Source organism: Alligator sinensis, unplaced genomic scaffold (assembly GCF_000455745.1).
Source record: "Alligator sinensis unplaced genomic scaffold, ASM45574v1 scaffold370_1, whole genome shotgun sequence".
NCBI classification, from domain to species: domain Eukaryota; kingdom Metazoa; phylum Chordata; order Crocodylia; family Alligatoridae; genus Alligator; species Alligator sinensis.
Genome location: NW_005842128.1, coordinates 1563031 through 1579784, shown reverse-complemented (window position 1 = coordinate 1579784; position 16754 = coordinate 1563031). Strand labels below are relative to the sequence as shown.

At 43.1% G+C, this 16754-nt stretch overlaps 1 protein-coding gene across 1 annotated transcript in view; it reads left to right on the top strand.

The window, feature by feature from the left end:
• Window positions 1-16516, top strand: part of ADARB2 (adenosine deaminase, RNA specific B2 (inactive)) — a 478856-nt gene extending 462340 nt beyond the window's left edge. The window contains exons 9-10 of the mRNA XM_025205749.1: window positions 8415-8593; window positions 15353-16516. Coding sequence (XP_025061534.1) covers window positions 8415-8593; window positions 15353-15529 — 356 coding nt within the window. The 3' untranslated portion in view covers window positions 15530-16516. The remainder of the gene's footprint in view (window positions 1-8414; window positions 8594-15352) is intronic.
• The last annotated feature ends 238 nt before the right edge of the window (window positions 16517-16754 follow it).

The window sequence follows — 16754 nt, the reverse complement described above, 5'->3', positions numbered from 1 at the left end:
ATCCCAAATGTAGTGATCAGTCTTTCCTGAGTGGAGAAAGGACCTCTAAGCCATGAATTTCTAAGATTTTTAAGTCCCAGAAGGTTTTTTTATGTCTCTGCCATACCCCAGTCAAAATCCCCAGCGTTCGCTCTGGCCAACACCCAGTCCTTCTGAGGAAGGGAAAATAAAAAAACCCTGATGCCTGTAGCAAAGGAAAGAAAAAGATTCCAGTCAAGCACATGGAGCCTCAGAGAGATTAAAGCTGAAATCCTCAAAAGTCTCTAGGTACCTAATATGAATAGATTTGAGGAATTGGGCCAGAATAACTTGCCCCGGGCAGTAGTTGTCAGTAGTCATACTCCCACATTCTGACTACTAAACCATAACTCCTTCCAAGAGCATCCTGGATGCAGATATAATTATTTTTCTAAAGTGAAAAATTTTGTTTCTTTTCAGGGGCAGGGGAAGGGAAGAAAACGAGAAGTTAAAACATATATATGTTACCAAAAAAATGATACAGGCTATCCACTAGTCAGGAAAAATGTCTACTTGTAGTATAAAGAAGACAGCCTTAAAAAAGAAAAATCTGATATGAACTTCTCCACTAGGAAAATTGTGGAAAGAAAGTTAGTAGATTTTAGGCCCTTCAGGAAGGTATGATACTGACCCAAGATAGGTTGAAATGATATGGTGATTGTGTTCTTTCTTTGTATTTTATTCCCCACTCTCCTCATGCGGGAAGTAGGTGTCTTGTTTGTACCCAGGCAGTGCCCCAAAAGTAGCTGCTATGGACCATCAGAAATGAAATATGTGAAGAAGCATAGAAACTGTGGTAGTGGATCACACACATGGCCCACTTATCCTAGTATCCGGTCTCTGAGGCTTCAAAGAGAGAAGTAAAGCCCTGAGGTGAACACTGTACACTGGTGGCTGGTGCCTACAATAAGCAGTAGGACTGGCTGTTGTTATGTCCCTCTCATCCCCATCCTCTTTTCTCAACCAGCTCATATTGTCTCTTCTTCAGGCTGATCATAATTTCAACATGAATAGGATAGGACAGTGTAAAGGTGCTGTAGGAAAGTATTTTGGTGGCACATATCATTTTGGACAAGTAGGAATCAAAAAGTAACTTTCCTGCTTTCACCTCTGTCCTCTTTAAGAGTGAAAACTGTTCCACTGTGCCCCCAGGCAGGGCGAAATGAGATAGTGTTTCTGCTTCTGTGCCCAGTTTTCTCTCTATCCCAATGTACTTCCTGCTCTACCACCTCCCTTACTGTCTCTCACACCCACTCCACCAGTTCACCCAGTCCCATTCCCCAGCACTCAATTCTGCAAATCCAAACCATCCCCTCCCAGACTCAGAAGCTCCCCGGGCCTCACTCAGTTCCCTCTAACCTAGCCCCTAGTTGCTCAGAAATATTTTCCCCCAGGCTGAGGTCACCATGTCCATTTGAAGTAAATGAGCATTGAGGGACTTCAGTAATTCACAGAATCAGGTCCTTATTTTGTGCCCAGAATATTGGGCAACTGCAGTTGTTTAAAAAGGCACTGAGGGTGCCTGTAGACATGCAGGGATGTTGCTTTGATGCTCTGCAATTACAGTGCATCAGAGAAGATTCGCTTAATCAAGTCTCCTAGACGATACTAATTAGTGTGCTCCAGCAGCCTCCACATCTCATGTATCCCCATGTTTCAAAAAGGCAGCAGGGGTGCTGTAACTAAAGCTCATTGAACGAGTTTTAGTTAAAGCGCCCCTGCCACCATTTGAAGTGCGGGATGCTGAATACATAAGACGCTGCAAAGTGCTTTAATTAGAGCGGCTCTTGGAGCACATGTAAAGATGCCCTGAACTACCAAGATGATGCCTGTAGAATACAGGCTAGTGCCCAGGATGGCTATGTATCATTGACTTCAGAGGAGCGATTAAGGTCCCAATTCACTTAGGTGTTATTGAAACTTTTATCCTTTATCTATTTCATATTCTTCTTGCTGAGGTGTTATTTTCTTCATGTGCCTTTTTGCCAAATTTAGTTTTGCTAAAACAGAGGACGTGATAGTTTAGCTACAGGGGAAATTCTCTGCTTCAGTTCAGTGTGAGCACATCCAGTCAATACAGTTCACATGTGTGTTGTAGGGTCAGATGGAATTACTCATCCTTTTCTGAAACATTTGTCATATAAATCTTCAGTCTAGTGAGTCAGAGATACAAGAGTGTAAAAAAGTGAATATGCCAGGAATCTTTGTGCATATTTTATTTGACCTTACATCACCAAATATATCAATCCTGTTTATCAATGACTTCCATGCAGAGTGCCAATATATTGTGTCATATTGAAGGAAGCTCAACCTTGGTCTTGGCCTGAGCCCCCATCAGTCCAATGGCAGTTTTGCTGAAATAGTTCATATGCCTTGTGATGAGCATCTGCAAGAATATGACCTATTATAAATATAACGCTCTTAATTCTGATATCATATACACCATTTATTTCATTGTCATAAGTCCATTATTTTAGCCTTGTGAGATGAGAATAATGCCCATTTCTTATTAAAGTCAGTGGAAATTAGATGTATTCAAAGAACCCCATAAATTGCAAAGTAATAAGAAATAATAAGCTGATAATAAGGAAAAGAATCAGAGCACAGCTATAGCTGGGGTGGACTGACTACCTAGTATAAATGCACTAAGACAGGGCACTAGCTGTTGCCTATAATCCTTTCCACCCTAGTATATATTTATTCCTGTAAAGCATTATCAGATTTCTCTAGGAAGTTAGTACTGCATCAAATAAGGACAAATGTCCTTTGAAAAACCTTATGTTTCCTGTGCATTATACTTGATTTCTCCCTTCTCTGAGAGTTGTCTTTGTTTAGAAAAACCTCTCTGTCTCTGCTGTATGTGAATTTCCTTTAGACTAGGAGCAGTAGCAGGTGGAACCTGTCTATCTAGATGATTTGATCTATATTGCTTTGGTTCATAAAAACATTGTTTGATACAGCCTCGTGACTCCTAGGCAGCCAGATCTCAGAAATACTGCAGAACCAGTGACAGTCCTGATGAAGGTTAGTTGCTGTGGTTTGTGTTATGTGCTTCATACCTGCGCAGCACAGACTTAGTTCAACAAAAGGTTTCAATGACAGTGTGCAGCTAACTACCTCTCCCCAGTATACTGAGTGGCAATAAATGGCTAACAAAACAGGTGCCTAGAAAAAGTAACACAGAATGCACTGAAACCCAAACCCTGGCAACCTCAAATCAGACAGCTTCTACCTTTAGGACTCCAATTAGAGAACAAACGAATTAGGGATTTATAAGCACAGGTGTCTTTGAATTATACATATGCCAAATCTTTTTTGTTATCTCATCTGTATAATCAAGTAGATCATTTAAATGAAGATGGCAGTGAAGAACCTAATGAAGAAACCAAGATACTTGCTCTCCCTGTATGACCAATACTCAGATTTTCCTCTCACTTACTCCAGTTCCAAATTAATATAAACCCATTGAGTTCACTGGAGCAGCTGCGGATTTGCCCCCTGAGAATATCATTAGGCCTATTGTCAGCTTGTTTGCTTTTCTTTTAAGATTGAATCTATTATAAAAGATTCTCTTCCCAATTTTATTTTCCACTTTGTATCCCAGAACAATCAAGCTTGAGCTCTGAAATTTTTTCTTTTTTAATTTCCATTCCTACAGTGTCCTATTGATCTTTTCCCCAAAAGGGTGCTTTGTGCAGTGGAGAGGGGGAAAATATATCTTGAATTCTTGTCATTTTATTTGAATAATATCAGAATTGTAATCTTTCAAAAGAATAACATTAAAAATCATTTTTAAAAAGCTCCAAGATGTAATCATCAGGAAACAGAGCCAGTGTGGCCAACCATTGTGATTTTATCAGGATTCCCATGATATTTGAAGTTTTCCTTTGCACAATTTGGATTCTGATGATTACATGAGAACCTCAGTTTGTTTTTTAAAAGTACTTTCTAGGCCTCACCATTGTGGAGGTAAGCTTGCAAACATGACTTGAGTGTAACCTGAATGATCAGCAATCAGAAGGCAAATATAAAAAACCAAAATTGATTGTATTTTGAAAGAAACTCAAGACTTAGGAGTTCTTGAATCATGGTCTGTGGAACGCTAGAGTTTGGCAACAATGTATATCCATAAAATAAATGAAGATGGAAACGCGAGGACTCACACACATTTCTACTGCTCCCAGGGCTCCAGTGTAGTTGCCCCAGCTTTAATTCAGCACAGGTAGACCCAGGTTCTTTCCAATCATAAAGGTGATATGCTGAAGCAGATTCCCTGGGTCTGCAAAAGTCCTTTGCTAAAATCTACCATCAAAGAAGCAGCCTGTGCCTGACAACCAAGCTCACGCAGAAGAATGAGAGGTAGTAAGAATCCATTATGTTCCCCACCCTTGGATTTTGGACCAGGCGATGGGTTGAGAATAGAAACCCCACGCTTGGTGTTCCTCTGACCCAACAGGCAGATAAGCTGGGAGGAATAGAAGGGAATGCCCAGAGTCTTGGCTGGTGCAGAGAGGTCTTCTCAACACTCGGTAAGAAGCCCATAGGAAATTACTACACCTAAGAGCAAATGAGGAGAAAGGAAGGAATTGCCATTCTCTGAATTAGAATTCCTCTGGAGGAGGACTCCTGGGATGGCAGTTACATGCCAGCCCATACTCTAACACTATAGGAGGAGTTGGGATGATAATTACTGAATTAAAAGAATTATTGGCATTGAAATATTGCCATGTATTAGCTAAATAACACTGCAGGATATGTGTCCTTTGATCACTGCATGGCATTGCATGTATGCAACAAATTATTCAGTGGATACAGAGTGCTATAATACTATCAGGATCTAGGTTTCACCTCTATTGGGTGCTGTCACTTATCTGACTGTCACCTATTATTCAGTGTTACCTGGCAGGCCAGGTGATGAAGTGATGTCTACATCCAGATGCTGAGATCTAAATTTCACCCATACGATTGACAAACACTCATTGAAATCTGTTCTTGCCTTCATGCAGCCATTGGGTTAGTGTGCTATCCATCGGTGTCATGGATTTTCCCCCTATCTTTTCTTTTTGCTTGTGCCGTGTCATGATCTAGACATCAAAGAGCTTCAATGTATTGTTTTGGTTTTCGCTTGTGTGTGTTCCTGTGACAGCTTGGTATGGCCATGGGTTGTCTGGCATTGAGATGTAATTTATTTGGTTTAAGGGATTAATTGTCATGCACACATGCAAAGCCCCTGTGCCTCTGATTCAAATGTTTGGCTTCCTTTGGCCACTGGTTTGGTGCATCGTTGTTGATTCTGTGACCTGTAGCTTTTTGCCAGACAGGAACTGTCTGAGCATTTGCTGTTACATTGTTGGCACTCAGTCTGTTAAGCTTTTTGATGATAACTTGACAGGGACTGGTGAATAAGTGTCAAATAGCAGTTTCTGATCTATTCGCATCTTGTTCTGTGTAAAAGTATTTGAATAGCATTGGGAAGTTATCTGACGCTCAGGATTTCAGCAAAAGGAAGTGTATAGTCTGTTGCCTTGGTGAACTGGATTTTTAGATGCAGACTGATCAGTCATCTCAGGGAAAAAACCTGAAATTGGTATTAATGTGACATGAATGTCATTATTACAACTTTAGTGTGTGATCATGACTTGACTGTAACTCTGTCTTAACTCCTCTACACTTTGTAACCTGCAGCTTTGTAACTCCTCTATGCTTTGTGATCCTCTGCATCACCCCATCCATTTCTCTAAAGCTGCTTATGCCACGTAACCACAAAACCAAATATCTGTGTCTTGTGAGAACATTTTTGCTGCACTATTTCTTTCTCTAACGCCTCATTTCCTTCCCTCTGCATGTTCAATAGCCCTTTATTGTAGTGTCTTTGTCTGTAGAGCAGACAATGTAGGACAATATTTGGAGTAGAGAGTGAACGGCTCTCTATGACATTCATTCATATCCTGCAGAGAAGCACACAGGTGGTAGGCAGTGAGCTGCCTAAGTGGCAGAGCTGGCCTTGCTCCCAGTGGCACAGGTGCTCAAAGCCTTTTCACACAAGAGGAGTCCAACAATAGTATTGTGCTAGCAGTGTGGTCCTGTAGATAGGATACCATTGTGAGTTGTGTTCCCCACTCTCCCATGGGGCCTGCATTTTCAAAACTGGGCACTGATCAGGAGATCTCCACTTTTCAGGGCAAAAAACATAGACCATAGCAAATTTAGGAATTGTATCCCTTGGTCAGATTGGTATGGACTGTGTGGGTTTTTGCCTTCTTCTGTAGCAGGGGGTATGGCCCTCTTCCTGGGATCTCTAGAACAAACTTTACAGCAGCAGGACATTTGCCACTGTGGTCCCCCTACTTTACCTGTGGCAGGTTATAGTGTTGTGTCAAGGTTGACTGCACTTTTTTGCTAAGAGGTTAGATGATGGATTTGTATAGGATGGTTTGGATAGGGATGATCCTGCCTTAGGCAGGGGATGGTCCAGATGACCTCTCAAGGTCCCTACTTCTCTATGATTCTATGAAACTTCTCTCTGTTTCTCCCTTGATAGGAGTGAATAATGCTCAACTCAAAAAACCTTGAGTCTGATTTTTCAGAAGTATTGGCTATCCATTATTTCAGCTAAAGCCAGTGGGAGTTCTTGGGATGCTAAAAATCAGGTTTTACATGTCTCAAGCCAAGAACCCAAAATGAAGAACAGTTTTGGAAAATATTAGCTTTCATCTCCATGCTTCTCAGTCTCTCATCTACAAAAACAAATTGGATAGAGGTACCTTTACTTCTTTGTAAAGCACTCTGGAAGCAATGGATGAAGAGTGGTAAGATAGGAGTTCAAAATATCATTAATTGCTTTAATTTTTCAAAGAATAATAAATGAAGTTTTCAAAATGGTATAAAAACAATGCATGATTGTTTACACCTCAGTTCTCACTTGACATTCATATGTTATGCCAAGCTAATAATCTAAGCTACAATGTGGAAACAGAGTCATTCCAGGACTCCAGTCTATGCCTGTGATTAAGGCAAATCCTGCCTAGTAGATCAGTCCCCAGTTCCCAGTCAAACAAGCTTCTCCATCCAGGTTTGTGGGTTTGGTGTTATCTGTATCTGAAAAAAAAAGAGAGAATGACCAAATCCAGTCATACCACCAAGACCATGTGTTTTCTAAATATTCAGTTTCTTCAAACTACCATCCCTTCTCCAGGATCACTGTCAGGTCTGAAAACTGGTACCTAAAAGTCATGAATGAACATCATGATCCAAAGCTCACTTCATGCTGTTCATACTGTTCTGTAAAATACACCCAGCACCCTTCTGACTCTCCTCTCTCCAGATACAAGAAAACAAGATGTAGCAGTTATCACAAGGAGGGAGCTAAGCCATTTGGATGCCTTTTGTGTTGCTTGGTCACAAAGATCTCCAGTAAAACAAAATCAAAGCAAAACCCTCCCCAAAAACATTGCATCAGCAGTTATTAAGAAGGGGATGCTCTAGGGATTCATAGATTCATAGATGTAGGGTCGGAGGGGACCTGAGCAGATCATCAAGTCCGATCCCCTGCTCTGGGCAGGAATGAATACTGGCTTCATATGACCCCCCACTAAGTTATGCTCACATGACCCCATCTAGGTAGTTATCAAGCCTCCTTTTAAAGACCCTTAAGGTAGGAGCCAGCACCACTTCTCTTGGAAGCTGGTTGCAGATCCTGACCGCCCTGAGTGTGAAGTAGTGCCTCCTGATGTCTAGCCTGAACCTACTCTCAATCAACTTGTGGCCATTATTCCTTGTTACTCTGGGAGGCGCTCGGGGGAACAGGGTCTCACCCATTCCCAGGATGTTGAAAGGAAACTTGTAGTTGTTCACTGGGAATGGGAAAGAGGTAGGGAGTGGGGACATGGGTTGTCCTGGAAAGGAGGACTACTTTCTAGACAAGTGCTTAACTTAAGGTATCCACTGAGAACAAAATACACCTAAGATATATCCAAGGGGGAGACAGAAGGAGGAGGCGGCTTGCCCTGAGTCACTCTTGTTTATCAGGACAACTACTTAGTACTTCTCAAAATTTGGTTTTGCACTGAAGCCTGTTAGAGAAAATCCTCACTCTGAAAAGGTTTGTCAGCCACTCCAACACTGCTGTCAATAATGTACATTACAATATAATTGCCTTCCCCAGTCTAGTCCTAAAGAATCCAAAGGCATATCTGGTGTTGCCACTCTAAGGTGTCCAAAGAGGCAACATTAAACTGGTTAAAATAACAATACTTTGTGTGGTGCACAATAGGTGTGAATCTGCACAAAGATATTGCATGCCTTAGCAAACAAAGACCCATTGCATGTTATCTAACTTGGAAAGTCTGGGACCATTAATATAAATGCTCAACTGCCTTCTGTTTCTGCCTTGACAGGAGTGAGTAATGCTGAGGTGCGACAGCCAGGAAAATCTCCCAGCTTCAGTGTGAACTGGATAGTGGGTAACACGGACCTCGAGGTTATTAATGCCACAACAGGAAAAAGGAACTGTGGGAGTTCCTCACGGCTCTGCAAACGCATGTTTTATGCTCGGTGGTCAAAGCTTTATGGAAAGGTAGGCCTTACACACTAACTTTGTCTTGCAGGCAAAGGCATCGCTACTGAGAGTTTTTCAGCCATATTTCTAGCCTGGTATTAGGATTTTGGCCCCACTAAGAGGAAGAATTAAAATCTCTTGCTGCTTTTGGGAGCAAGCTGGCAAGACAGAGACTGTGAATTTGATTCTACATCAGGGCACTCCATAGAGGCAAACTTCTTGAACAGTTTCCCATATTTACTCAAATATAAGGCATCCCTGAATATAAGACAACCCCCCCAGTACAGCAAAAGCTTTGTTATCTGACACCCATGGGGAATGGCGGGTGCCGGATAACAAAATATGCCGGTTAATTGAGAGGCCCAAACAGGCGTCTTTGCCTGTTTGGACCGCCACTTCTCCTGCCGTGTCTGGGGTGTCGCTGCCCCTCCTGCCACATCGCCGACCCTCCCACAGGCCTCGCAGGCTCCAAGTTGTGGGGGCTTGTCAGCACAGGCTGCTTTGCACCAGGCTATGGGGGCTTGGCAAAACCGGAAGTGCCACAGTGTGCACTTCCAGTTTCGCTTTTACCTTACAAGCCGGCATGCCGGTTAATAGAGCATGCCAGCTTGTAAGGTGCCAGTCACTGAAATTTTACTATAGTTTGATTCTATATATGGAAAATTATAAATTGTTACAATTTTCCAGGTACAGAATCTAATTATTGGAGGTTTGCCTTGAATTTGTCCCCTTCCCACTGCTACATTAGGAAAAATAAATAGGGGGGAAGGGATCAGGTGGCCCCCTTGACCTCTGCGCCCATCAACTTCTTCCCCCTGCAGCCTCTCCTCTCCCCTTTATTGTCAGACCATGATCTCCCTGAGCACATATAAAGGTGGGCAAATCTGAAAACAATGACTTTGAAATAAACTTGCCTATAGTAATTTATATGTAGGCAAATTACTATGGGTATTCACAGACTTATTTCATCCAGAATTGATGCATTTTACCTTTTTGGAAACTGCTGCAATTTTTAGCACAGATACTCCATAAACACTTTTAAGCAGCACTTTTGTTCCTACTTATATATAGCACAAACCCTGCATGATATTAGTCCGGAGCCAAAAGTGTCATGATATATCATAAAGTCCATTGGGCTGGGTCCCAGGAGACAATAGCATTTCAAGCCATGGTGACCCCACACCCTAGCACTGCTCAGTAAGTGTGTGTACTCCAGATATCCCCCACAAAGGACCAATGTATTAATTAGCCCCACGTTCACAACTGGAACCAGGTGTTCTTGTTAGGAGTCCTGGGATCCTCCAGAATTTGTATGCAGATGAGGCACAGCCCCGGTCTGGATCCATCTCATGGGGGGCAGGGACACACTAATCATACATGACAGGCTGAGGGAGGGGGCAATAGAGGGATTCTGGGTAAACCTTTGGGGTCCCATTTGGTGACGTTTGCCAGACATGTGAGGCTGGTGAAGAAACAGGAATCATTAGAAATGAGGGGGGGAAAAAGGCAAAGCTCAGCTGGGGGAGTGAAGAGGAAGTTGAAATATATTCTACGTAGTGGCTAACTATGACTTGGAAAGGAATCGGTGCTGAGGGGGCTGAGTGCAGTGGGCACTACCATATACCATATTCAGATTTCTTATATTAACTTATCCTTGTGGTAGGTTCCCATCATCATTTCAGCTTTTTTTTGCAAACGTGCCAGGGCTGGCTCTGGCCCTCCTGGTGCCAGTCTGATATTGTAGTGCCTCCAGGCCTAATTCCAGTTCCCTACAAAGGGAACATCTGCCTGTTTTTTTTAAGGGCCACACAAAATAAAAAAGGTTCTCATTAGTTTGTTTGTCCAATATGGGCTATGTGTTTTATAGTTATGCCCAGTGTGGGCTGCATTTAATCAACTTCATGGTTGGTTTCCATGAAGCACATGGTTACTGAGCACATGCTGCTTTTGGCAGGAGTTTAATAATAGACTATATTTGGGGACCTACGAATTACATGGTAAAAGTGGGGTGCATGGCATCTCCTTTAATCTTTCATGTTCCCTCATGCACCCCTCCGCTGATTGGTGGAGTGGCCATGCTTGCAGATCACTTCTGATCGATGGGGAGGTGAAAACTGTGGTACCATTTTACCTCCTGCCGCTGATTGACTGAGGGGTCCCAGTGGCTCCAGTACTTGTTGCTGACTGGCAGGGAGGCAAAAACCATGCCATGTTTAAAACCATGGTTTTTACTTCCTTGCTGATCAGCAGGGAGCAGTGGGACCCCTCTGCCAATCAATGGCAGGGCGGGGGGGCATATAGGGAAACATGAAAGATTAAAGGAGATGCCATGCACCCCACTTCTGCCATGTATTGGTAGGTCCCTAACACTATTTAATTAGTATACCAATGTAAGAGAAGGGGAAGAAACTCATCTTATATTTGAGTAAGTATGGTAAGTCTAATGTTGACAGCCTCCAAAGGAGTCCCTTAGCTCCTCATCAGTATTGGCTGAAACCTAGGAGAAATCCTCCTGAGCCATACGCATCTGAGTTGGCATTATGTGGCCCAAATTGGAGCACAGAAGGACTTAGCCAATACAATCTCCCAAGCTTTACTAAAGCAATCCAGACCAAAGCGGAGTGCCTACCCTGATCATTCTTGAAAGCAGAACCATTTTCACAGTAGTCAATAAAAACCAGGGCACTATATTCCAGATTGGTTACTAAGGGCATGTCAAGTAGGTATGTGGTTTTCTGTGCTCCATTCTGATGGCAGAACTCCGTTGCACTTAGCTGATGATTAAAGTACAACTTGTGACCAACTCTGAGCTACCTGATTAAAGTGTAGGAATAATTCTATTAATCCCCCTCTGGGCACACCCATTATAGGAATAGGATTGCCCTCTGAAGATACTTGGATGTCTCCCTGTTCCTATGATTGGGGCATTTATGTGCCCAAGGATGGTAACAGAATCACCCCTTTACTTAAATTGGGTAACTCAGAACCAGTTGTCCACTAGGTGAAAGAGAATTCTGCCCCAAGCGCCAGTATATGAAAACTGGTTTCTGGTTTTGATTGTAATGTAATAGATGTAAATACCTATAATGGTTTCTCAGCTTCTTGCAAGGTAAGTAACTGATCTCGCAAGGTGCTGAGCACTCTTCACTTCCATTAAACTTAGTAGGACTTATATGTAATGGGATTATTGTGATAGGCTAGCCTCAGTTAAAATGGCTACTATGCTTCTATAATCTGGTTGACCCCCAGGAAACCTAATCAGCATCTCCCATTGCCTGAAATGGACTGAAACCAGTCTGGCCTCAGTAAAGATGGCTGTCGCTATTTTTCTCCAACCAGGAGACAGTGATGGGACAGGAGCTGATCAGAGGATATAAAATGGAAACTGAGAGATGTACACAGATACATGAAGAAGATGTAAGAGAAAGAAGGGAAAGGGAGAGCCAATGAATTTGAGGACAAATTTCAGGACAAGAGACTATGGGGGAGTATAGAAAAAGAGCTTGGAAGAAAAATAGGAACTCCCAGGAGTTAGGAGAGAGTGTGTGAAGTCATCTTTGGCATAGCCAGCAGGCAGGCAGGCAGAGCTTCAGGTGTGAATACAATGAACTTGAAATGGCTACAGACAAATTGAGAATAGTTTCTCTATACAGGCTCCAGTATCAGGAGAAAGGCCTTTTTAAAAAATAAATTATCAAGATTTGTGATTTTTGGGTCTGATTTTGAACATGTGGCTCTTGACAACAGAGCTGTGAGCAAGCAGCCCCTTGAACGATTCTCTCAGACACTCCCTCGCCCATGAAAGGTGAACTCTAGGATTCCTTTTGGTCTTGGGAAGCAGCACAATCACTGTAAGATTGCCAGGCAAACAAGTGGTTGATTAAGCACTGGAACAGATTACCTGGAAGGGTTTGAATCTCCAGCCCTGTACATTTTTCAGAGCAGGTTAAACAAACAATTGGCTGGGATGGCTTAATCAGAGATGGCCCTGCCTTGAGCAGGGGGGGTGAACTAGGTGACTTGTTCCTTCCAGCCCTACTTTCCTATTATTCTAACTTGTCCCTCTTCTTGGCATCATTCTGGCTTTTCTTCTCTAATATCACTGAGGCATTATAAAGAGGAAAAAAGGAGGTGGATCCAAAAAGCTGAGAATTCCAGGAAAGGAAACAAGGGACAGTGACAGCCAGGCATCTTTTACATACCTTCAACCTCCTTGCCTCCTGGTGGATAGCTCTGTAATACTGCAATTCTGTGCAGAACAGAAGACAGGGAAATAAGTAAAGTACTTTAATTTAATTTGTACCAATTTGGCATCATGTGAGAAGGCTTAGCAGCATTCCTCACTTCGACTTGGCCTTCTGCTGGCACCTCAGCCAGCCACGGGTAGCCCAAGTGATTGGAGGCAATGTAGCAGAGGAGTGGGGGGAACTGTGCACTTACCTTCAATCATTTTGTTCTCATATCCTTTTCTTCTAGCAACATCTCCTCCAATTACTTCTTTTTGGTTAGTCCAATACACCTTGTTTGCATTCACCCTCCCCTGCTCACCAATTGCTAAATAAACATGAGTAAGTCACACCGCATGGAGGTGTGAAGCCCTGCTGCGTAGGTGTGAATTCCCACTCCACAAGACAGCAGAAGCTCTGTGAAACATGGCCCTGACCCTGTTGCCCTGCTTCACAGGGACATCAGTAAACAGGAGTTGGGCATGAAATTCTGCTACAGCTTCCTGGGGTGAGAAGAGACAACTGGGGCAGAAATAGTGCAGGGAGAGCAGCTGCTGCTACAGGGATACTGTCAGCTGAGTGCCAATGTGAGGCTGGGAAGCAGGTCCAAAGAGCAGCCCAAGTGTGTGGTTCCAGTGAGCCTGCTTGATGCTGCACGTGAGAATCTGCAAGAGCCCACGGGCAAGGAGGCCCTAGACTGGTGGCAGAGCAGGGCAGCACAGTGCGACTGCTCAGTGCCTTTCCCGTCCTGCATGGTGAGGGAACATTTGACTGAACATTTCTGTGGCCACTAGAGAGGGAGCAGAGAGCAGCATTGCTGGAAGGTGCAGCTAAGAGGTTACTGTGAGGACTAGAGCAGGGGCAGCTGGGACCTGGCAGAGAAGCCCAGACCAGCGCAGGGACTATAGCAAGGGTGTAGGTTGTAGCCGTGTTGGTCTAAGGACATAGGCAAGACAAGGTTCTTTGGGTAAATCTGATATCTTTTATTAGACTAACTCAAATAGTTGGGAAAAATACTTCTTAGTATACAATTATATATATAGGGACTATAGCAGTGAATTTTATATATATATATATATAATGATATATATAGTGACTATAGCAATGAATACAAGAGACCTGAACTGCACCGTGTTCACACCAGAGAAAGTGAGGCTGAACAGTTTGGACTAAATCAGCCTGTTACTAAGCAAGGTGGCTGTTGGGGACAAAATAATATTGATATTTGCAGTGGGAACGATTTGGGGACTGAATTACCAAGGGTTCTGGAAAGGGCCCCTGCCTTAAGTCAACAGATGGGATTCTGGATCCTATGACTAGCAAGGGGAGCCCCTATTTGACACCATATTGTGTCCTCACTCCTGGTTGTGACCAACATACACCTGCCACATCTCTTCCACCACCCTCCACGTGGCTGGTGCATATCAGTCACCCCACTGCCCCCTGACTAAAGTGAGTCCACGAGCCCAGAGGCTTCCGCACAAGTGGGTTCTGCTCGCCGCAGCCGGCATTTCAGCCTCCCTCCAGGAAGCTCTGTCTCTCAATGTCTTTACATATCAGACAGAAGGAAAACAGGGTTGTTTACTCACCAGGGTTATGCTCCGAGGGGTTTTTCCGATAGGATGTCACTTCACCAGTTTGTAAGCATTGGACTTTCACCTGTCTGTCTGCTCTAAGGCATTTTCCAGACTCTGATTTCTTTCATATAATGTCAAAGACTCACTTTTGGCTCGACTGTGTTAAGACTTTGGCAGGTCAGAGAAGGTCATTGATTTAGTCCTTCTGTAAAACAAAAGGTGCTTTCTTCTGGTGTGTGTGCTCGGGGTGATTATTGGACTGCAGACATGTGTCTTTGTCTCTTAAGACAGTTTCTGGCAGGCGCTCCAGGTTTCAGTTCAGAACATTCGGTTGTATAGCACCAGCCATGCTCCCCTTCAACAAGACAGCCTCTCCGCTATACGTGCTGGCACAAATCCCCGAAGCTTCATTACTGCCCCTTCCTATGCATGTTTCACAGCATTTCTTATTAGAACAGATTTAAAGGAAGGGGGGATTCTCCTCCTATTGTCTCTCAGCATTAGCTTGACTGGCTAAAGCTCTGAACTGCTCAGCTTCCTTTACTAACCCCAAGCACATCCTCCTCTTTTAGGCTTCTCAGAAAGGCTATTTTTTCCCTCCAGAAAGCTCTGTAACTGAAAAACAGATTTTTTTTTTTTCTTTGCACAATACCTGGCGATTTGCAGGTTTCTTTTTGCTGCTGGCTGTGCCCACTTCAAGAGGGTTAAAGCTGCTTAGATTTTTTTTTACGTCCATTTGCTCCGCAATTTGTGAGAGAGAAACAGTGTTGCATGTAGTTATCCCTTCAGTGTTTTGTTGTTCTAAACCAAAAGCAAACACACAAAGCCCAAAGACAGTTTATCTGTTGCTTATGAAATGTAGACAGGAAGATTATACAGCTACTGAAGCCTCCTGTTTCTTTTGGCTCGTCGGTCGGATTTTTTTTTTTTATTATTATTATTATTTTTCCCCTTCCCTGATTTTTGTTCTGCAGCTGAGCACACGAGTCCCAAGCCATGGAGACATGCCATCAGTGTACAGTGAAGCAAAGCTGGTGCCTCAAACGTACCAGGCTGTCAAGCAGCAGCTGTTTAAAGCATTTCAGAAAGCAGGTCTGGGCACCTGGGTGAAGAAGCCCCCAGAGCAAGATCAGTTTCTACTAACTCTATAAATCATTCGACACCTTTGCTACGTGACCAGAGCAGATCGGCTGGAGAGAAGCATAGGCAGGATGCGTGAGCTGACAGAATTGATGCAGTTCAATATTTAATAAAAACCTTCATGAGAATATTTTCTTTTGATTCTGTATTGGAAATACATAAATATCGGATGTGTTTGATTAATGCACTAAACTTGACTTTAGGAAACTGCTTTTTCATCCTGATCCCCTGCACAACATGCACAAGGATGTTCATGCCCAGACTATTAAATGATCCTCACAAAGATGCTGCTGTTCATTGTTTATAGCACATGTGACTATTAGTTATCCAGGAAGCATCTGCATTTCAGACATTAGCAGGCCATGCACCCAACTCAAAATTGAGTCGATTTTCCCTCACAAATCACAGAATGATGGAAAACATTTTAGTAAGTGAACACATGAACGAGCCTTCAGACCCACCGCGCGACAGGGGCTTTCAGGGCAAGCATATTCATCCACAAAGAGAAGAGGTATAGCCTCTAAGCCAAAATCATTGTAAACATCGGCTGCTTTGATTCACAGCGTGTATTTTAGTCTACAAAGATACAAACAAAATTTTAACTGTCCTTCCAGGTTTAGATTGAACCACAGTGCTGGGGGCTTAAGATTTCCTGTTCTCTTCTCCTGGCTCACACTGACTCCTCCTGTAACGTCGGGTGTCACTTAGTACTAAATTTTCAATTGTGTCCTGGGGTGGCTTATCTTTCTGGATGCCCCAAACCGGATCCATTTTTCAGAGATACTGAATACTGCAATCCTAAGGGAAGTCACTGGGAGCTGATAGTGCTCAGCACTTCTGAAAAATCAAGACTTTGGTGTTGGGTACCCACAAACTAAGATGCCCCAAATTAGTGACCAATTCTGATATTTGGCCCATACCCTCTCTACCTCTATTTCTCCATTTAGCAAATGTGGATAATAATACTTACCTGTATCACAAGGAGCTTGTAAGGGATACACGGCTTCGTTAGTAGTTAGTTGTAAACAGCTGTGTAAGCCAGAATCTGTCATATTTATGTTGAGCTTAACCTTGCTCTGCAAATACGTCTATCAAAACCATCCCAAAAGATGGGACTGCTACCTAGAGCAAGTTTCTAATCAATGTGACTAAAGGTTTTTCAGCTTCTGGTTCTATATAGGTACTAACTATTATTATTACATTTACCACACATTTATTTGCGGCTTGAAACGAGCA